Source organism: Lepidochelys kempii, chromosome 2 (assembly GCF_965140285.1).
Source record: "Lepidochelys kempii isolate rLepKem1 chromosome 2, rLepKem1.hap1, whole genome shotgun sequence".
Lineage (NCBI taxonomy): Eukaryota > Metazoa > Chordata > Testudines > Cheloniidae > Lepidochelys > Lepidochelys kempii.
Window position 1 is genome coordinate 71,583,264 of NC_136381.1, and position 23,011 is coordinate 71,606,274.

At 40.5% G+C, this 23,011-nt stretch overlaps 1 protein-coding gene across 11 annotated transcripts in view; it reads left to right on the top strand.

The window, feature by feature from the left end:
• Window positions 1-23,011, top strand: part of PCMTD1 (protein-L-isoaspartate (D-aspartate) O-methyltransferase domain containing 1) — an 87,099-nt gene that overhangs the window by 47,592 nt on the left and 16,496 nt on the right. For 7 of the 11 annotated variants that reach the window (XM_078851533.1, XM_073331200.2, XM_073331201.2 and 4 more), the window contains one exon: window positions 1,980-2,082. The exons of 1 other annotated variant lie outside the window; for it this stretch is intronic. Coding sequence is in view for 8 of the 10 variants with exons in the window: in XM_073331200.2 (XP_073187301.1) it covers window positions 1,980-2,082 (103 nt within the window). In the remaining 2 variants the exon portion in view is untranslated. Of the gene's footprint in view, window positions 1-1,979; window positions 2,083-12,009; window positions 12,104-14,336; window positions 14,915-23,011 lie in introns of those variants that run through there. 3 more of the 11 variants (XM_073331206.2, XM_073331208.2, XM_073331205.2) reach the window with 3 other exon arrangements.

Below are 23,011 nucleotides of genomic sequence, written 5' to 3' on the forward strand. Positions count from 1 at the left end.
TGCTGGCCCAAAACATCCTGCTGGAAGGGCTGAGCAGGAGCCAGGATTGGGGAGTGACAGCTGGTGGAGTGGCTGGCCTCTCTGCCTCCCAGGCAATGGAGCTGAAAGGCAGTTTTCTTACAAGAAGCTGAAAAATACATTTTTTGGGGGGCGGGGTGTCCTAAAATGGAATATTTTTCGAAATCCTGTCACACATACTTGCATTTTGGCCTGGTTCAAGTGAAATTTGTTTTCAAAAACAATGAAAATTTTCACAGGAAGGGATTTCACGTTTTACAGCCAGCTTTACTAGTAATGCAAGAGACAGAAAAGGAATGCTTATACTGACAGGGCAACGGGAAGCAATGAGCTAAGTTAATAAAGAATGTATGTGTACCAACAGGACACCTTTCAATGCTGTGAAAGCAGGTGTATCTCCCCTGTGGAGCACTCTGCCTCCTGTAAGTCAGCCAGCAGGAAAGCTTTATGAGCAATGCACGTAACAACAACCTCTTTTGGATCCGCTTTGTTGCATGGTGTACAAGATGTTCTAATTTCATGCTAAGAATTACAAATGTTTTCCAGCCTCATGGTTTACCATATTGTGGTGGTGTTGCACCATTAGGTGATGCTTACCAAATGGAATGTATTAATGTTTTTTTTCCATAAAAGACAGGCTTTGCTGCAAATCTTTGTTTTTGTCGAGGGTACTTAAACATCAGAAATACTTCTCTATTTTTTCTTTAATTGCTCACAATACTGCTGTTCTGCAGAAAAAATCCTTATGAATTTCCCTGGATGAATAATGTGTTACTGAAATAATAATTTGAGGATACTTCTTGTATTAGATAATGAAGTGTTGGGCTAAATACATTCTAAAAGTAAAGGTTTGGGGCATAGTGATTACTAAATTAATAAAAAAGGAGTACTTGTGGCACCTTAGAGACTAACAAAGTACTCCTTTTCTTTTTGCAAATACAGACTAACATGGCTGCTACTCTGAAACCTGAATTAATAAATTGCAACCTCTAGTTGCCGTTTGGTTGAAATGTCCTTTTTCTCCTCTCTGCATGGCTACTAAAAACGCTGTTTTGTGGGTTGCTTAGTATATATAGAATTCATGTCTCTCTCTGCCCACAACAAACATGGCCTCCTCTTTACCCCCTAACTCTCATCTTAATGTCTCTCCTTGCACCTCCCTACCTCAGAAGAGCATTTTACCACATACTGAAATTCATTTTCAAGCTGTTTGTTGAAAACATATGACTACTAAATGAGTTGAAAGAGTAAGGAGTTGGGTTAGAACTGAATGTGGTGGACATGTCAGTGGCATCAATCTGAATAGAGATCTGCACAAACATTGTACTGTTGCAGATCAATATTTGTATAGCACTCTAGTAAATTTCTGTGGTACAGTTGGCTGAAGGCTAATACCCCATCAGGATTCAGAAAATGGCGTAATTGAGAAATGTGTATAATTATGGGTATAGATATGGGCATACTATGCTGAATCTCTGTGCCATCACTCGTTGAGACGATTCCACTTCAATATAATATGCTTTAAATTTACCAAATTTTAATCCTCCTACAAACAAACACATTATAACCATCAACATCGGAACTTCATTCCAGCTCCTGACTACTGTCTTAAAAATTTGTGCCACACTAAAGTCTAATTAAAACGCTAAGAAAAGATCAGACTTACTGACTCCACTTTCTCTCATGAAGGGTAATAGGAAAAATGTACTAGCGCTTTCTTTGCAGTAGTGTGGGCATGTTATAACAGGAAGTAGGGAACCAGAACTCCTGGGTTCTACTCCTGGCTTTTTCACTGCCTCACTACATAATTGTGTGCCTTAGTTTACCCATTGGTAAAAAGTATAAAAATATCCATTTTTGTAGGGGTATTAACCAAATGTTAATAAAAGCACTGTGATACCATTACATGAAAGGTGTTATACCAGTGCTATACTTATAAAAAACACTTTTTTTAATTACAGGCCCTTTTGGAGTAAATCATGGAATAGAGCTTCATTCAGATGTGGTAGAATATGCCAAGGAAAAATTGGAGAGCTTCATAAAAAATAGTGATAGCTTTGATAAGTAAGTATCTTACTTGTCCTGTTCATTTTGCAACCAGAAATGTTTGGATTTTTTTACTGAGGTACAATTTTAAGAAATAAAAAACGTTTTGCAAATTTTAACATCTTGCTAATGTTCATGATTGGAAATCATATTTAAAGTTTGTCAGAAATATTTGAAGTGAGGTAAGTAGAAGTTTAAAAATATAGTATGTTTAAAAAAAAAAAAGTAGGGGCATCTTTGTTTGAGTTTATTTGGCAAAATCTATCCTTCTGCCTTGCCATAAACACACACACTTTATTATGCTGTATTCTTATGCAGCTTCTTTTGTGTGCAGATCTGGAATAAATGTATAACAACTCAGATTAACATTAACAGTCTGAGGCGCCACTGTGCCTAGATATTATTAAATATGAACAGCATGTAACCTAGCAGTGTTGATTAGAGCATGCAGATGAATGAAAGAGACACAGGGATGGATTTAAGCAGCTGGCTTCAATGTTGTTAATTTAACAATGGGGAGTGGCGTTATACACCATCCGCTTCTCACGTACCAGGTATGTAATTGGGTCCAGTGCGGGATTACAGGGCTCCCACCACATAACCAGTGACTCGGGAAAGACACTCTTCAGACTTACCTCTAGGATTTACCTCACTCTTGAATCCTCTCACTTTTCCCTCTCAGAGGGTACCAAGAGGGGACCTCGGTATGCCATCTCCCCTTATAGGCAAAAGGTCCCCTGATGTCTAGGAAGGCTTTACATTGTGGGGGAGGGAGGCATGAAAGCCAGCTCCCTTATATACTATTCCTGGGGGAATTCTGCACCAAAAATTAAATTCTGCACAAAATATTTTAAAATTCTCCATATTTTATTTGTTACGATAATGCACTATCATCATTCTGGTTTCAATTATTTTGGTAATTTATTTAAACTACAGTACAGTGGATGGAAAATGGGAGTGGGGAGCATTGAAGGAAATTCCCAAACTCCCTTTGTCAAATAGTAATTGACCCTTTAGTTCTAATTATTAGTCAAAAATATATGTAGCCATATGCTCAGTGTTACATCATATACAACTGAAGAGCAAGGGAGGGCTGGGGACTCAAACTCACAATTTATATTGGCTGCTAACCATCTCCAGAAAGGTCAGTAGCAAACAGTTCATGGAGCACATTTTGATGGGAAATTTTTTCAGTACAAAAATTTAGACAAGTACTAATCACTAAAGCACCATAAGCATTTATAAGGCCATACTGATTTTTATACCACTGTGGCCATGTAAAGGAGCCTTAAAACATTTACCCCTATTTTATACTCCTGGGGGAATTCACTAAGAACAATAGGAACAATTCACGAAGCAAGCAGGCTGCTACATTTTGCTCTGTCTGAGGGGACAGAGCCTGCCTGACACCTACCTGCTCAGAAACATCCCCAAAACCTGCCCCTTCACACTAAGTGTTCCACAATAGTGAGTGAGAAAGACAGTCTCAGTCTGTTTCTCTCACAAGCATGATTGCCCAGCCCCACTGTCCCGGTGGTGATTCAAGTCTCTACTGGCTTCTCTGGGCATCCCAAACTGACCTGCCTGGACTGCTGGGGAGGGACACGTGACCTCTCTTGCAGCTTCCCTTTGTTTCCCCGTCAGAAATCATTCCTCTTCAGGGAAGCAAAGAACTCTGCAGGGGCCATGAGTTCTGTGCACGCGCAGTGACGCAAAATTCCCCCAGGAGTAATATACCCCTGTGTCCCAGCCAATGGGAGGCAGAAAAGCCCCACCCCATCCCCAAGAAGATTCTCACAGGTTGAGGAGTAACTAAGCCCTGGCAGGTCTGGGTACGTGCTCTCCCATCTTCCTCCTCTGGAACTTCCAGGTGTTGACTATCCCTCTGCTGGTCTGACCAAACATTCCTACACCGCTACTGAGACAGAAAGCCATTCTTGTTTGTTTAGATGAACACAGCAAGGTAAGTTCTATAGATGGTGTGGTTAGCTTTACCGCTGAATTTGCTAGCTTGCTTTTATTAATTTTTAAATCTGATCTTTAATGTTATTTTGATAGGGTTTTTTGTATATTTAATTTCCTTTGTTTTCACAATAGAATAAATAATATATTTTAAAAGATGGGTGTGTTTCACTACTGTCGTCTTCATTTCAGTTCTAGACACCTCCTGATATAATTGGAGGCTTGGTGCACCCTACATTAAACTGGCAGGAATTTAAAAAGATTATAGCCAGAAGAATTATGTGTTTTAAGTAATATGAAGCAATTAATCCATGACACATCTGTACAGAAAACTGTGTTAGCACATAGTAACAAAGGATTTTCTCTACTCTAACATTACATTAGTGATCTTGTACTTAAGATTTAGATGCTGTTTCTTATTAAATCACCCAGTTTTCAGTCTTTCATAACTTATTCAAAAAACTATCTATTGGGCTTGGGAGGAAAGGAGGATGGACGGCAGGAAAAGAGGAGAAAGGAGGATGCAAATCACAACTTAATAAAAATATGGCCATTTTTGAGCTAGATAAAGGTTAAAAACAATGGGTTTTACTTGTTATTTTCAGTCCCTTTGTTTCACTTTGTTAAAAACTTAGTTATAAACATTGAACTTGCATGTTCCTATTCTTGAATGTAAATAAATGTCTATACCTTGTTTGAAGGACAGTTGTTTTGAGATATGGAAGTCTTACAATGAATTGGAATAGTAAAGGCTTTTTTCCCTTTGCTTCACAAAGGCTATGTCTGCACTATGAAATTAGGTCGAATTTATAGAAGTCAGTTTTGTAGAAAGCGTTTTTATACAGTCGATTGTGTGTGTCCCCACACAAATGCTCTAAGTGCATTTAGTCGGCAGAGTGCGTCTGCAGTACCGAGGCAACCGTTGACTTCCAGAGCGTTGCACTGTGGGTATCTATCCCAGAGTTCCCGCAGTCACCGCTGCCCATTTGAATTCTGGGTAGAAATCCCAATGCCTGATGGGGCAGAAACATTGTCACGGGTGGTTCTGGGTACATATTGTCAGGCACCCCCTTCCCTCCCTCCCTCTGTGAAAGCAACGGCAGACAATCGTTTCACACCTTTTTTCCTGGGATACCCGTGCAGACGCCGTACCACGGCAAGCATGGAGCCCGCTCAGCTCACCCTCACCATATGTCTCCTGGGTGCTGGCAGATGTGGTACTGCATTGTTACACAGCAGCAGCTCATTGCCTTGTGGCAGCAGATGGTGCAGTACGACTGGTAGCCATCGTCACCGTACTCCAGGGTGCTCTTTTAGCCGACCTCGGTGAGGTCAGTCAGGGGCACCTGGGCAAATATGGGAGTGACTCAGCCAGGTCATTTCCCTTTTAAGTTTCGTCTCATGGCGATTCAGTCCTGCCGGCAGTCCTGCTGCACCATCTTCTGCCGAGCACCCAGGAGATGACAATGGCTAGCAGTAGTACTGCACCGTCTGCTGCCAGCAAAATGTATAAAGACAGATGAAGTGGATCAAAACAAGAAATAGACCAGATTTATGTTGTATTCATTTTCTCCTCCTTTCCTTCCTCCCTCCCTCTGTGATATCAACCGCCTGCTACACCTAGGGTTTTGAGTTCTATCCTTGAGGGGGCCATTCTGTTTCTCCTTGATGCAAAGCCACCCTCTTTGATTTTAATTCCCTTTAAGCCAACCCTGAAGCCATATTGTCAGTAGTCCCTCCCACATCAGAGCAATGGCAGACAATCGTTTCACACCTTTTTTTCAGCGCAGACGCCATAGCACTGGGAACATGGAGCCTGCTCAGATCACCGTGTGATTATGAGCACTATAACCACCGTGTGTGTTATCCAGCAGGATATGCAGAACCATAACCTTCAAGAAAAGCGAAACCAGGTGAGGAGGAGGAGGCGACTGCAGCACGATGACGAGAGTGATGAGGACATGGACACAGACTTCTCACGAAGTGTGGGCCCCTGCAACGTGCACATCATGGTGTCAGTTGGGAAGATTCCAACTGACATGCGTAAGGGCACTTTCATGGAACTTTGTGACTTGCTTTCCCCTGCCCTGAAGCACAAGAATACCAAGATGAGAGCAGCCCTCACAGTTGAGAAGCGAGTGGTGATAGCCCTGTGGAAGCTTGCAATGCCCAACAGCTTCCGGTCAGTTGAGAATCAATTTGGAGTGGGCAAATCTACTGTGGGGGCTGCTGTGATGCAAGTAGCCAACGCAATCATTGAGCTGCTGCTGTCAAAGGTAGTGACTCTGGGAGATGTGCACGTCATACTAGATGGCCTTGCTGCAATGGGATTCCCTAACTGTGGTGGGGCTATAGATGGAATGCATATCCCTATCTTGAGACTGGACCAGTAGGGCAGCGAGTACATAAACTGAAAGTGGTACTTTTCAATGGTGCTGCAAGCACTGGTGGATCACAAGGGACGTTTCACCAACATCAATGTGGGATGGCCAGGAAAGGTACATGATGCTCGCATCTTCAGGAACTCTGGTCTGTTTCAACAGCTGCAGCAAGGGACTTACTTTCCAGACCAGAAAATAACTGTTGGGGATGTTGAAATGCCTATAGTTATCTTTGGGGACCCAGAAAACCTTTCTTTTGGGGAAGCCGTACACAGGCAGCCTGGACAGTAGTCAGGAACTGTTCAACTATAGGCTGAGCAAGTGCAGAATGGTGGAAGAATGTGCATTTGGGCATTTAAAAGCACGCTGGCGCAGTTTACTGACTCAGTTAGACCTCAGCGAAACCAATATTCCCATTGTTATTACTGCTTGCTGTGTGCGCCACAATATCTGTGAGAGTAAGGGAGAGATGTTCATGGCAGGATGGGAGGATGAAGCAAATTGCCTGGCCGCTGATTACACGCAGCCAGACACCAGGGTGGTTAGAGGAGTACAGGAGGGCGCGGTGTGCATAAGAGAAGCTTTGAAAACCAGTTTCAGGAATGGCCAGGCTACGGTGTGAAAGTTCTGTTTTTCTCCTTGATGGAACCCCTCTCCCTTCCCGCCTCGGTTTCACTCTACTTTCCTGTAAGTTAAGCACCCTCCCCTCCCCACTTCGATCACCGCTTGCAGAGGCAATAAAGTCATTGTTGCTTCACATTCAGGCATTCGTTATTTATTCATCACACAAATAGGGGGATAACTGTCAAGGTAGCCCGGGAGGGGTGGTGGAGAAGGGAAGGACAAGGCCACACACCACTTTAAAACTTACTGAATGCCAGCCTTCTGTTGCTTGGGCAATCCTCTGGGGTGGAGTGGCTGGGTAGTTGGAGGCCCCCCACCGCATTCTTGGGCGTCTGGGTGAGGAGGCTATGGAACTTTGGGAGGAGGGCAGTTGGTCACACAGGGGCTGTAGCGGCAGTCTGTGCTCCTGCTGCCTTTCCTGCAGCTCAACCATACACTGGAGCATATGAGTTTGATCCTCCAGCAGCCTGAGCATTGACTCCTGCCTTCTTTCAGCAAGCTGACGCCACCTACCATCTTCAGCCTGCCACCTCTCCTCGAGATCATATTGTGTTTTCCTGCACTCTGAGATTGTCTGCCTCCACGTATTTTGCTGTGCTCTGTCAGTGTGGGAGGACAGCATGAGGTCAGAGGACATTTCATCACGAGTGCATTTTTTTCTCCTTCTAATCTTCGCTAGCCTCTGGGAAGGAGAAACATATGCAGCTGGTGGAGTGGGAAAAAAGGGAGAGTGTTAGTTAATTAAAAAGACACATTTTGTAGAACAATGGGTACACTCGTTCACAGTAAACCTTGCTGTTAACGTTACATAGCACATGTGCTTTCATTATAAGGTCGCATTTTGCCTCTTATTGAGGGTATGCTGGTTTGGTGTGAGAGATCCCTCACGCAGGGCTGGGCAGCAGAATTCGGCTTGCAGGCAGCCATGGTAAGCCACAGTCTTTTGGCTTCTTTAACCTTCATAACATGTGGGAATGGCTTCAAACAGCAGCACCCTCATTTCCCATATGAAGTAGCCGTTGGGTTGCCCATTAAAAATGGGTTGGCAATTTAAAAGGAGGGGCTGCGGTTTCCGGGTTCACGTGCAGCAGAAACCCAACTACCCTTGCCGTCCCCCCCCCCCACACACACACCCAATTCTCTGGAATGATGGCTTCACCCTTCCCCCCACCGCGTGGCTAACAGCGGGGAAGATTTCTGTTCAGCCACAGGCAAACAGCACAGCAGGAACAGGCACCTCTGAATGGCCGCTTACTAAAACCACCCTATTTCAACCAGGTGACCATGAATGATATCACTCTCCTGAGGGTAACACAGAGAGATAGAGAATGGATGTTGTTTGAATGCCAGCAAAATTGCTTTGTTCCCTTTGTTCTGCAATGATTCTCGACTATGTGCTACTGGCCTGGCATGGTAAAGTGTCCTACCATGGAGGACGGAATAAGGCTGCCCTCCCCAGAAACCTTTTGCAAAGGCTTTGGGAGTACATCCAGGAGACCTTTATGGAGAAGTCCCTGGAGGATTTCCGCTCCATCCCCAGACACGTTAACTGACTTTTCCAGTAGCTGTACTGGCTGCGAATGCCAGGGCAAATTAATTATTAAACACATTTGCTTTTAAACCAGGTATAATATTTACAAAAGTACACTCACCAGAGGTCCCCTCTCCGCCTTCAGGGTCCGGGAGCCCGCCTTTGGGTGGGTTCAGGGGGTACTGGGTCCAGGGTGATAAACAGATCCTGGCTGTTGGGGAAACAGGTTTCTCCGCTTCCTTGCTGTGAGCTATCTACAACATCATTCTCATCATCATCTTCCTCGCCCCCACTCCTTGGACGGAGTCAAAGCACAGGGTTGGGGTTAGTGGTGGCTGCACCCCCTAGAATGGCATGCAGCTCATAGAAGCGGCATGTATGGGGCTCTGAACTGGAGTGGCCATTTGCCTCTCTGGTTTTTTGGTAGGCTTGCCTGAGCTCCTTAATTTTCACACGGCACTGCTGCGGGTCCCTGTTATAGCCTCTGTCCTTCATGCCATTGGAGATTTTTTTCAACTATTTTGGTATTTCGTCTTTTCGAACGGAGTTCTGCCAGCACGGATTCATCTCCCCATACAGCAATCAGATCCCGTACCTCCCATTCGGTCCATGCTGGAGCTCTTTGGTGTTTCTGGGACTGCACGGTCTCCTGTGTTGATGAGTTCTGCATGGTGACCTGTGCAGGTGAGCTCACCACGCTGGCCAAACAGGAAATGAGATTCAGAAGTTCGTGGGCCTTTTCCTGTATACCTAGCCAGTGCATCTGAGTTGAGAGCGCTGTCCAGAGCGGTCACAACTGAGCACTCTGGGATAGCTCCCGGAGGCCAATACCATTGAATTGTATCCACAGTACCCCAAATTTGACCCGGCAAGGCCGATTTCAGCGCTAATCCTCTCATCGGGGGTTGAGTAAAGAAATCAATTTTAAGAGCCCTTAAAGTTAAAAAAAAAAAAAAAAAAAAAAAAAAAAAAAAGGGGGGGGGGGGGCTTTGTCGTGTGGACAGGTGCAGGGTTAAATGGAGATAATGCTGCTAAATTCGACCTAAACTCATAGTGTAGACCAGGTCTCAGACTTATTTAGGTATGGTGCTCTGAATGTTGCTCTACATTAAGGTGATAGTAATTCATTCTTTTAGCTCCAAGTGACTGACTGTATTCCATTGTGTAACTAGATCATGGGATTAATGTAAGTATCATACACAAAGTTTTGATGCCCCCTAACAAGATTGGATCTTTTACTCCACAGTATGTTACTCAATCATCATTCTTGCAATAATAAGCAACCAAGCAATGGCTATTAAAAAAACTAAACCAACAAACAAAATTCTGTTAAGTGTGTAAGTGCTTCCTGATAAAAATATATTTGGTAACCACTAGGTTACAAATGAAGGAATAAGGGTTGGCTGCCTAATGGATGATTTTTCCTCTCTTGAATATCCCAAATTTTGGCTGTTTTCTTTTAAAATAAAGCTGATTGTACCGAGTTAATACTGTATTTGGATGGGTAATATCTTGAAAACCTGATACGTGGTGTTCTAAGGGAATTGTTCTTCTGATCCTACTAATTTGTTTATAATATATAAAAAATTTTTAGAACGGACCTGGTAGGAACACGCTATTGTGCATAAGGCCTGGTTTTGGTTCCTGGTGCTTGGTTATCTTGGTCTCTGGCACTTCAGTTGATAAATGAGACGTAGCCTGCGGATACTATGGTCTGTGACTTCTGATCTCAGCTGATTGAGATTGATCTGCTCAAAACTTGGATGAGAGGCCTTCCAGGTAAAAGTGTTCATGAAAGGCATGCAGAGTTTTTCCACTTAGATCACTGGCTTAAACCCAGCAGGGGTCTATATTGACTGAAAATAATTTTCATCGGCTTGTTTGGTGGTATAACTGAAATGAAATATATCTGAGGTTACATTTGAGGCGCACTGACAGGGCAATGTGTGGAAGTTTGAATTGCTACTTCCTGTCCTGTACTTACTCAATGGATGACTAGGATTCTTTGGCCTAACTGTCTGCATCTTCCCAGGAAAATAAATTATCTTTTAAATTGGGTTAGTTTATTTTTAGCTACTTACAGAGCTTCAAACTAGATTTTAAATACACATTTTAAGCAAAGATTCGGTAACATGCTGAATAATACTATTCCAGACTGTTCTAGTCACTTGTACTTATAAGCCATAATCTTTCTGTGTTGAGCGTTTCTGTGCACAAACCAGATGGGAGCAGAGACTACATTTCCAAGTGGCAAAAGTTTCAGTATTTCTGTGCTTATCTTTGTGGTCATGTCTTGGATAAAAATATAAAAATCCCTACCAAGAAGTTCACCAGTGCATCTTCAAAAAGTGCAGTGAAATGCCTTGTTGCTTGGCTTGGATCTTTCTGCTTAAATTTTTGGCAACCAGTCATCAAGCAAACTATAGATACCTATAGGACAATTTCCTGGATGCTTTGTATATTTCCAGCCTAGCATATGGGGATTTTGCTTGGGGACCATGCAGCTAAGGCCTGATGCTTAACACAGAGTTCTTACAACTTAAACGCATGAAGTTATTTGAAGTGTATACTATACATCCTCTTTTATAGGAGAAATAAAAGATGAAACGTACAGAAATCCTGTGTTGTATAGCATAAGCTATCATTTTCTCCCAATTCCTGATGAGCAAATTCATAGACAAAAAGATTAATCTCTTAGCAGGTGGAACAGGTTTAGATTAGAGTCTGGGAGCTCTATGAAAGTAGCATATTCATCCTTAAAGGGATTTGAGGGTAGGGGGCTTGGGGAAGTATGTCCCTTTTCTTCGATGCTTAGGGTGATTGACTCCTTCTGGGAGTTCAGCTGCCATCATTTGGCCCTTCTGAAGCTATTCCCCTACAAAAAAACAACCCTCCAGAGTCTTGCTTTAAAAATGCAAATCATTCCAGTAATCATTTATATTTATATCCATATCCCACTAATCTGTAAAAGTTTAATTCTCCTGTGACTGGATATGGAGATGGAGTTGTCATCTGATAATCTAAGACAAGTAAAGTGCTGTCTTGATTCTGTTTCACAAGATAGTTTTACCTCTAGAAGCAAACTAGATAGAAAGTGCTCTCTTAAATCTGATTACTCTTTGGAAAGATGTGTTGTAAAAGAAAGCTTATTTAGGCATTGGATGATCTTGGTCTGAGTTTGACATGTGGTAAGAATCGCTTCCACATTTAACATTTGAGCGAGGATGCATGCCACCTAAGGAAAAACTCAATCCTTAAGAAGGCTCTATCTAAAGCACGTATGTGCAAAATGTCAGGCCCCGCTTCACCTGTTTATTGAAGGGGAATATGTTGTCTTTTCTGCTCCCAGTCGGCTTCTAGACCTAGAATATCCATCTCGGAGGGAGAGCCACAGGGCAGGGCTAGGTCGCCCATCTCCTAACACCCTATCAAAAACCAAACGTGTGTAAGCTGCTGAAGTGAGTGCCGTGAAAGAAATATCAACACTCTTCTCAGGATCAAAAGAAATTATCGCTACTCTTCTAAAGAAACAACTGCAATGGTAAGTGACTAGGATTCTAGTACTACTTCTGGGATAAATGTTATGGGTAAGACTTCCTCCTGAAGTCTTTTAGTAAGTTGTATCTGCACTGGTAAAGTGAAACTTACTATTGTCAGTCTCCCAGGAGCATTTCATGGTCTCCAGTAAAATTCAGTTAATTTTAGTTAGAACATTGTGAAGGCTAATTTCTCCATTGGTAAAGGAAGTTCAAACGATAGTCATGCACAAGGAGTCATTAGGGTTGCCAACCCTCCAGGATTCTGCTGGAGTCTCCAGGAATTAAAGATTATATCCTGTAATGAAATCTCCAGAAATATGTCCAACCAAAATTGGCAACCCTAGGAGTCATCAAAGAAGAAAATGGTCTTCATCCAGCTGCAGTCAAATGATTATCCTACTATAAAGACAAAATGTATAAGCAATCAAAAAGAAAATGAAACATGTTTAACCAAAAAGAGAAAAGTAACCCATGAATCCGTTCCAAGCTCTGGGACCTTGTGCTATTCCAGAGGGGGTGAACTGTCGTTGAGCTTTTGTAGTCTAACGAGGATCAACAAAAAGAGATTATTTGTTAGAATTCTCTGACATTATAAGAGTGTGGCAAACATTTGTTTATATTCCTCATCACTCATTATCTGGATATGTTCCAAAGGAGGAATATTTATAACCATGATGCCTTATAAAATGCAGGACTCTAAATGTGGATATCGCAGCCAGCCTTACCAAAAGTAGATGCAGCAACTGAATCTTCCCAAGTACCTATTTTATACTAGTTGAAGAAATCCCCTCTAGTTGAAGAAGCATTGTAGAAAGATCTCCTAGACAAAAGTAGAAAAAGGGACACTGGTTCCATTAAAACTTCTTTTTTGCTGCTACAAATTTTGATAGGAGTAGAATTATGAACTGACCTAAAGGAAGTTACTGACTAACATGATCAACAATTAAGTCAACAGCAAATATCACTAGCTTCATATTTTATAATGGACATTTATGTTGATGTATACATTGAGATTTCACTCTATAAAACAATATGCACTACTTCAATAGAAAGATTATCTGCTATCCAAATTTTTCATTACAAAATTTACTGATGGGAAAACTTGAGGCACGAAAAAACATTGTGGCAGAAGAAATGGAGAAGGGAAGTCTTCCCTTTATTCAAAACTTTAAAGCCCACAGTGGAATCGGTTGAGATCATTCTTTCAAAATCTTTGTTTTCTATTTTATCTTCAAGGTCTAGATACAGCTTGTGAAGGAGTCTAAATTCTGGAACAGAATCTGAAGGGGTGACAAGTCTAGACATAAATATTTGCAAGACCCAGTGCTTGAATTACAAGTATTTGTTCTCCAGAGATAATCGGATAGGGACAAATGTGTTTTTGCTCATCTCTCTCAATGAAATGGATGAAAACATCAACAAATTAGCTTTTGAAAATTTGTACCTAAGGATCATGTAAAACACTAATTACCTCAGTTTTTATTCATGTAGTCTTGTACTCCAAAGTTGTTTCTGAGCTCTGCTTGAGTTTTGTGATTCTGAGTATTTAATGCACTATTGCATTAGTTTGAAGCTGAATAAATGTACAAGATGAAGTATCAAAGAGAAATGTTATCTGCAACATTATTAGCTACATCTCTAATGCTAAACCTGTGGCATCCATTGTGGTAGTGGATGCATAGTGTTACATGTCACTTTAGATTTTAAGGGTCACTTGCTTTCACAGGCTTACTAGTATTACAGTCCACTCTTCAGATTGTCTTCAGTTTTATATGTATTCCCCAAAATAGTAGTATTAATACCATATTTGATGGGAAAAGGGACACACTGGAGTTTTTAAGACTATATTTGCTTATAAAATCAATAATAGTCTAGAATTAATAGTAACCAAGATGTCAAATGTTATAGAAAAAGAATTAATTATAAATGCTCCCAAAAGCATTTACCACTTAGAGAGAGGCCAACTCAAGTGATTTGGGGAGAAAGTGCTATTTTATTCAAAAATAGAGGTATAAAGTGTGTATAGTATAGAGAAAACATGAAAATTGACTTAAACATTTTGCCTTTGTCTTCTAACCATATGAGGTAATAGAAACAAGAATTTACATGTGTATCTTGTAAAATTATATTTGTCACTATAGTCCCATATTGAATGATACAATTTTTCAGTTCCTTACCTAGTCAACTAGTTTTTGACTGTTCGCAAACATAGTCAGAAATTTCTCCCAAAACACATATGGGAACAGCATTAACAATAGAAACCCCTTCCTGGATTGGCCAATATATAAAAAGTACCTTTTTAATTTGATAGTCTCTTGACAACTCAAAAGCATGTCACCATCTTGGAACTGAGGAGTAAGAATAGTTTCACAGGAATGTCAGAGGTTATTAACAATGAGCCACATGTTAATAATATCAGAAAGCAATATTTCAGCCTGTCTCACAAGAGGCCACAGGAATTGTTATTGAGCAATGACTTTTAATATCTTGGCAATGCAAATACATATGCAACATGAACATTAATTGGCTAAATTGACAGACTTAGCACTCAAATGTAAACTTTCAGAGAACTAAAAATAGACTAATTCAAAACGCAATACTCTATTTCCTTAACAGAAGGGGCTGTGTATGTTCAGCTATCCAAGATTTCTAGTACATGTTTCTCTTAATTGTCTTATAGACTGCTAAATGATCAAGAGGAAATCCTTATAATACTCTGGCTGTAAGATGGTTGAAGGGATAATCCTTTTTGGACCCAAGAGATCAGAACTCCTTCACTATTACTTACCAAGAGAGAGGCTCTTGCAAACCAGGTGGCTTTTCTATATCCAGTCTCCTCCATATAAGTTTGACTTTGCAGTCATCCTGTGAGATCCTCATCACTTCGAACATCAGCATATAAAATTTATGGCTAAGATACAAACACTAATGTATGAAAAAGAAACCAAATACTAGAAGAAAAAAATTGATACTCTAGCAAGGATTATCTATGGGATTATATCAACATATTCAAAGTGTAAGAGTCTGTTTTGAACAGATATATAGATTCTGAGGATTAATTCTGGAATCTGTATATTTTCACACTGTAAGATTCTGAAAAGGTGTAAATCTGACCTAGAGGTTTGTAGGCAATATTTTTATCTTGCCTAAATCTTGTACTATAGGCAATTGTCAAATGCTTTTAAGAGACGTGAGTTTAATTTCTTCTTTATTTTTGAATACTTAAACAATATTTTTATTAGACAAGAATGCTAGAGCCAAAGCTGTTTCTATGAACTATCGATATTGGATTCATAATTTGCTTTAAAAATATTTTATGTATACCAAAGCTTAATTTCCTTTTCTTAGGCTACAAGAAATTGGCCTGTCTTGGCCTTAACATAAAAAGGGTAAAGTAATAGCACAGCTGGATGTGCAAAGGACAATAAAATCTCCAATGCTTTTTAAAACAAATAAGTGTTTTGAAATACCAAATTGTTATACTCCTTATTAGGATTTTTTTAAAATAAGAGCCTCATTGGAATCTAGCATCGGCAGTGACCCAGATGGGAAGTTAGAACAAAATGGAATAATGCTAGCCATGTCCAGAAATAATCAACCACCTTCATATCTGTTTGTTCCCAAGCCACTAGCTTGTCTAGATTTACATACCGCAAATACATCTTGAAGATTCACTGAAAGGCTTTTTTTATTGAGACCTTTGTTCTTAGTTTTTGTGCTTCCCCTGCTAAAGTTAATGATATAAAGAACATCTCAAGCAGTACAGGCTGTGCAGCTTCCTGGGCTGTTTGTGTTCGTGATATCATCTGTAGAGGGTGAAACACAGAACCCTGATGTGACAGGTTTCCTGCAAGAGGAAATAATTGTATTTAAAACATGTTTGTAATTTTTGAAGTCTACTTGCATATGTGTTTTCTTAGGATGACATTCTTTTCTTCTGGCTACAGTATTTGGTCTCTATGCAGGTGGAGAGTGAAGAGGTGGGGAGCTGAATTTTACCCCCATCAACTGAGGGGTCAGGATCAGGGACTACTGCAGAGCCACCCAAACACCACAGGCTGAAATAGCCCCTTTAGATCAGATGTGCAGTACTGTGGCTCCCTGTCATAGCCTGCTACTGGGCCATCATCAACACTCCTTCAAAGTATCTCATGCAATGGACACAACAGGAACTTCTGTATGACTGTTGAGTGCCCATGCCCAGCACAGCTCCTGTGTTAACCTTGAAGATTTGGAATTTTAAGATGCATTTTTTAAAAACTTTATTTTCAGAAAAAGCTTTGGGGCAATTTTTGAGAGCTAAACACTTATGTAAGTCTGTAATTCTGTGCGTCTTCCTCCACCCATCCTAATCAACTGTTGTAAAATGGATAAGATAAAACATGTCTAGAAGTTATGAAGGAACAGTGCACAAACAATGGCTTTAACTTTGGTTGTACAAGATCCATTTCTACTGCACATTTGAGAAACTAGAACAGTAACATTGGTGGATGATGGAGGTAATTGATTGTTTTTAAATATATAATTAAAAATTCTGTCCTTTTTTCCTCCCCCCATTTTGCTTGTTCACTTTATACATTCTCAGAGGTAGAAACCATGGGCTTAGTTCTCATTTATATTAAAGTCTCTGGCAATGAAAAGTAAATGAGAATCAAGTGCCATGTCTTTGTGTATGTGCTAAAGTGGGACTATGATCCTGATTTTCTGGACCAGTCCAAAATAAATAATAACACTAACAAAGGAAATAAGCAAGATAATTGTGTAGTCATCATTTTGGAAAATATTACAAATTGATATGAATCAATGGAATGACTCGTGAGTTAGAACTGCAAGGTTCCGTCCTTGATTTGGAAAGCCATTTCAGATGAATCTCTTGGAAGGATGGTACTCAATCTAAATCAAACTTGCTCCAGTGTCATTCAGCTATTTCTCTTTGTGATGGAGTGGGATATTACTGTATGAAATTGTGAAGGTTTTAATACTTGTGTACTGTGACGACAGTTGTTGGGACTTGCCCAAGGGCAGGCTGTTGTGCTGTGCTCCAGACAGCTGCCATGACTGGGAAAGGTGTTGTACATCTCACTGAAAGGCCATCGCTGACAGCTGTTGACTTTGACTCTCATCTACAGGCCCGCCCCTCATGGAATAATGGTTGTTCTACAGAGTGCCCAGAAAGGGGTTGAGGAGGACAAGCATGACCAGTGGCTATAGCACTTTATAGTTTGCACATGTGGCACAGAGACAGAGGCCCTATGTAAGATCAGGGTTTTACTCTGTGCAGGAGGGTTGACTGCTACACATAAGGACTTGCAGGACAGAAAGGGAAGGAGGGACTCTGCCCAGCTTAGTCTGTTGATGCACTACAGACTCACAGAAGGAGTGAGCTCATACTATGGGAGGGTGCATTTTAGGACTGCAGGTTTGTTTTCAGAGATCTGTAACTCTTGATTGGTTTAAGAGTAAATATGGTTAAATTCTTCTGCTAAAGCCTTTGTTCTTCACTTTTCTGTCATGTTGTGTCTGATGGGGTTAAACAAGTAGGTCCTAATTGCCCACAGCCTAGGTCAAGTCTGGGGGATGGCAGAGAAGCAACTTGTGGGGCTCAGGAGGATTCAGACACTGGTTTCTGGACATTGGCATCCCACATCCCAAGAAAGGGTATCAGACAAAGTCTGAGCCTGGGATTGTGTGCGCTAGACCCCCAGACCTAGTGAATAAAATCTTTCCAGACCCAGTTGGCTTGGAAGCACGTGACTCAGTGATTGGGTCCACTCACTGTGGGCTAATGACTATACAGTGAGTTACTAGGCCAGTTTATATCACCCTCTAATTAAGCGTTGAAGTCTATGATATTGATAAATAGAAACATTCCTTTACACTCTCTCTGCTTGTGTCAAGGTTCCTTCCCTACTCTGAAGTCTCGGGTACAGATGTGGGGACCTGCATGAAAGACCCCCTAAGCTTATTCTTACCAGCTTAGGTTAAAAACTTCCTCAAGTACAAACTTTGCCTTGTCCTTGAACCCTATGCTGCCACCACCAAGCATGTTAAAGAACAGGGAACGAGCCCATTTGGAGACTCGTCCCCCCTAAATATCCCCGCAAGCCCTACACCCCCTTTCCTGGGGAAGGCTTGATAAAAATCCTCACCAATTTGCATAGGTGAACACAGACCCAAACCCTTGAATCTTAAGAACAATGAAAAAGCAATCGGGTTCTTAAAAGGAGAATTTTAATTAAAGAAAAAGTAAAAGAATCACCTCTGTAAAATCAGGATGCTAAATACCTTACAGGTAATCCGATTCAAAACCTAGAGAATCCCTCTAGGCAAAACCTTAAGTTACAAAAAGACACAAAACTAGGAATATACATTCCATTCATCATAGCTATTTTACCAGCCATTAAACAAAAGGAAATCTAACGCATTTCTAGCTAGATTACTTACTAACTTACGGAGGTATGAAGAGCATTCCTGATCTGTTCCTGGCAAAAGCATCACACAGACAGACAGACCCTTTGTTCCCCCCCCTTCCAGCTTTGAAAGTACCTTGTCTCCTCATTGCTCATTTTGGTCAGGTGCCAGCGAGGTTATCTTAGCTTCTTAACCCTTTACAGGTGAAAGGGTTTTGCCTCTGGCCAGGAGGGATTTTATAGTTCTGTATACAGAAAGGTGGTTACCCTTCCCTTTATATTTATGACAGCTTGTTATATCAGACACATAATATAATAATAGATATGGATACAAGTGAAACAAAAATTAACCTCTTTCTTTCTTCAAAGTAAACACCTTGGTCCAAATTGGCGAATGTTTAATTTTTATTTTTGTACTAATATTTCTTTGTTGATTCTTATGGAAACTCATACTTTTCATGAATATGGATTTTCATAGTCTTTGTTTAATTAAACTGCTTTGGCAGGAGGTGAAAAATGAACTTAAACTCCCTAGATCCTTGATTGACAGGTGGTGGTTTTTTGTTTTTTGTTTTTTTTTTTTACTTCCAGTGAAATTGTCTGAAAGGGAACATCCTGTTTCTGTTGGATTCATGGGGAGAGAATAAATTAACAAAACAAATTTTTCAGGACTGCTTCTTCAAATTCAAGCTATGGAAATGTAATCGTTACAGTTTAGAGGGAAAGCGTATGATTACAAATAAGCTGTAACAAAATCAAGTGTAGTATGGCTATCATTGGCCCAATATGAAAAAATCAGTGCAATGTTAAATTATTGTATGCTGTATGTTTGTGGCAGGTGTCCATTTAAACACCGAGGAATTCTTCCTGTTGCTATGTTATAGATGACTAGAATTTTAATTTCTGATATTCTTGGTGGTCCTACCAAACTCATAATGAAAGTATCTGATTCCATTGAATAAACTGATACGATTATAAGCACATTCTCTATATTCGCAGAGCGTTGGGTCAGCATTATCTAAGTATTTACTTGGCACAGTATATCTTAAATAATGCAGAGAGATTTTTCTAAACACTCCTTTAAAAAAAAAATCAAACCACAATGGTAATCACATTAGGTGTTAACAAAAGGTGAATCACATTAGGCATTTGTTAGACCAAATCCTTTTCTAGTTTCATTTTAAGGCAATGACTAAGTGAAATATGTCTCGTCTTGATAAGCAGCTTATGTATTTGTCAGTACCAACATTCTGACAATAACTTAATTTTTTTCAGCAAAGTTCTTGGTGTTCAAAAAAATAAAAAGCTTAACGTTAGAGAGCAAAGGAAATTGAATGACTAATCCATTTTGATGGCCAAAAAAACACTGGAAATGAAATTAATCAATGGTGACATCTTGTTTGTAGTGGCAATATGACTAATTGAAGGATTTTAGCTCAGATTAAATTGAATTTCATATTAAAACAAACTAGTTTATGTGCTTTCTTGTGGTATTAAAGTGTAATGGAGAGATGTGACATAGTGATAATCATTTTAAAGCATTTATTCATTTATTATTACAGAAGAATATTTGTATTATAGTCATCTTTGTGTAGTACTCTGCAGAAATTATGGGAAAAACAAGCAGTGTGGCGTGCAGGTAGAAGAGGCTGCTACAACTAAGCTGTAGGTTTCCTTCTTCCAAATGATACTGCAATGGTGCTGCATTTATCGTCAATCGCTTACGCTGGAAGTGGTGTGGAGGTACAATACAGTGATTTGAACTTTGGATATGTTTTGGCCTTTTGAGGGAGAGGTACCCTAAGGTATTTGATTAAAGAAAAACCCAGCAAAGCTCTAAATGCCTTTTTAAAGTTTCTGGTATATGAAGCATAGTAGAGAAGAAATTTTCATCTCTCTCCAAAAGAGGTTATATCAGCTGAAGTCTCCATGAAACTCTGTTGTTTCAGTGCTGGTTTCGTACTACATCAAAATTTTGTATCAAAACTCTTGTGGGCAACTGAATTAGATTTTTGGGGAGCATTTGATCACTTAAAAATAGCCCCAAGTAGGTTTACACATCTTGTAAAATAGAATTAAACTGTCAGCTTTGTATTCAGAAATTCTTGAATTACTTATGGAGTCAGAAAATGAGTATACCAATAGGAGGTGGCACACAACAGAGAAGTGGGCATTTCTGTTTCCTTCAACTCAGATTCTTTCACGTTCTATCTTTAGTTCCATAGCTCCTGTTTGTTTTTCCTACTCCAGGAAGAGCAAGTAAGTTCAGGAGGCTATTCTGGGTCAGGGTATTTTATCTGTTTTCTGTATGGCTGAAATTTTGATGGCTATAGTTTTTTATTTTAGACTTTATCCCTCCAATAGTTCAGCAGTGGATTCACAACAGCACCTTACACTACTGAAGTGATCGCTTGTGATTATTTTATTATTCATATTACCATGTAACTTGTGTAGCCTGTCTCTAGTCATATAGTGTCAGGTCATGGACCAGATGGCGATCCCTGGCCATAGTGATGGGGCTTTACCTGCATATCACAAAGGCTGCATGTTGCTTCAAAGGCCTTTACCAGCTCACTTGGATGAAGACTGCAACCCTGGGCCATAGATAAAGGTTGCAAAATGCCACAAACATAGTAAGAAGGATGAGTTTCTGGTATTTCCTCCTTGATCCAACCATGTGATGACCCCAGCCCATAAATCAGAGACATAATGTGAAACAGAACTTGTCTGCTCTTCCACACCCCAAAAAGTAAGCAGTAAGAATACTGATGTTCATATTGTGCCTTTAGGGAGCCTCTAGCTCATCTGGGCTATCTTTGTGGGCATTGTGGGAAGCTATCCCCCTCTCCTCTTGTCTCCTCTGCAGTTAGATTCTGAAGGAGGAGAACAGGGATCTTCTCTGCTAAAACTTTTCAAAGGGTCCCTAACCACGATTGTCTTCACTAACTACAGCAGACACTCCGAAAATGTGTCTGGAATCTCCTCATGTCACTTCTCTAAAAGAGATTTTTTTTTTTAAAAAGTAAAATTTTTGTGTGTTACCCATGTGCATGCCATTGCATTTTCTTGGAAATACTTCCCTTTCCTATTTATTTCAGAAAGATAAAATGGCCAGAAGTGCCACAAGCATCAAGAGACAACAGAGGCCACCAGCAGAGGAAGCATGGAAGGCTGCTGGGAGTGTCTGGTAGTATGCTTGCCAGATCCTACAGAGGAAGGGCAAGAAGAAGCCATGAATGAAAAAGGGGTCGTAGTAGTTGGTAGGTCAGGCATATAGACTGGCTACCTCTGCTTTTCCCTGAGACCTTGGACTAGAGCCAGGATCCCCTATAGGGATGATGAACAGGTTTCATGAGTTTTCCTCCTCCCCCCGAATCTTTTTTCTTTTTGTTTTTTCTAGTCCTTGTGTTTGCAGAGATAATGTAAAAAAATGAACTAACTATGCAGTGACTGACAGCTTGAATAACTCTGTGTGAACTTCCCATTCTTCTCAAACAGGGCCCTGTGGACTCTTCAATTTTGTTGCGATGGAATCAGGTTTTTCCCATGATGCCATTAAATGGAGAATTCTGTCATCTAATTAATTTATTCTTCTGCATCCAGGCATCCGTTGTTTTCCCTCCCCCCCCCCCATCTCCCTGTCCTGCTGGGACCTGCTACCTCTTGCTCTCCCAGCTTCCCCTCAAGGTGAAGTTAATTGAATTAAAGTATGTCCATCCTGCACTGTTCCATGGAGATGGACAAGGCAGTCCCAACCATCCTCCCTTTCTTTCCCTCTCCGGTAGATCTGTTTCTTGCAGCCTGGCTTTCTGTTCTAGTGGATTCAGATCAAAACGTATATCAGAATGCTTGAGACCTACCCACAATACATCAAAGAGGCTGTTGCAGTAGTTGGCAAAGTATTTTGGGATATGCATAGAGCTAATAATAGGAAGGAGCATTAAGCTGTTTCAAGATCTAACATCCATCTTTACAAAAGAAATGCATGGAATTCTTCAAGCAAAAGCTTATAAGTTTACAAAACCAGAAGATTGTTTTATTAATGGCAATACTACGAACATGAAAGCCCTTAAGTATTACAGTTAGTGTTACTGTGAATAGTGAAAGCTGCCAAGCCTCATTATAATTTGAGGAAACATTAATAGCTCCTTGTATCTTGAATATTGTTAGTGTTGGGATCTGCTGCTGCTGTTAGTCAATTCAAGCCATTCTCTTTTCAGTGATGCAGTCCACTGTCAAATTCACAACATGGCTGCAGATGTCTGTGAACTTCTCAGTATAACTGGATGAAGGTTGAGATCCACTGGATTTAGAGACCTCCCAGATTAAATCAACCTGTGACTGTACCCTCTGTATAGACGAGGTTGTTTGGTTTACACTTGATATGGTTTTCCAGGGAAGAAAACAATTCTGTCCTTCCCATCTCACCTCCCTATAGACATCTTGTTAAATCATATAATCCCATATTTTTTGTTTTAAAAGTCAATAGCCAGAAATGTA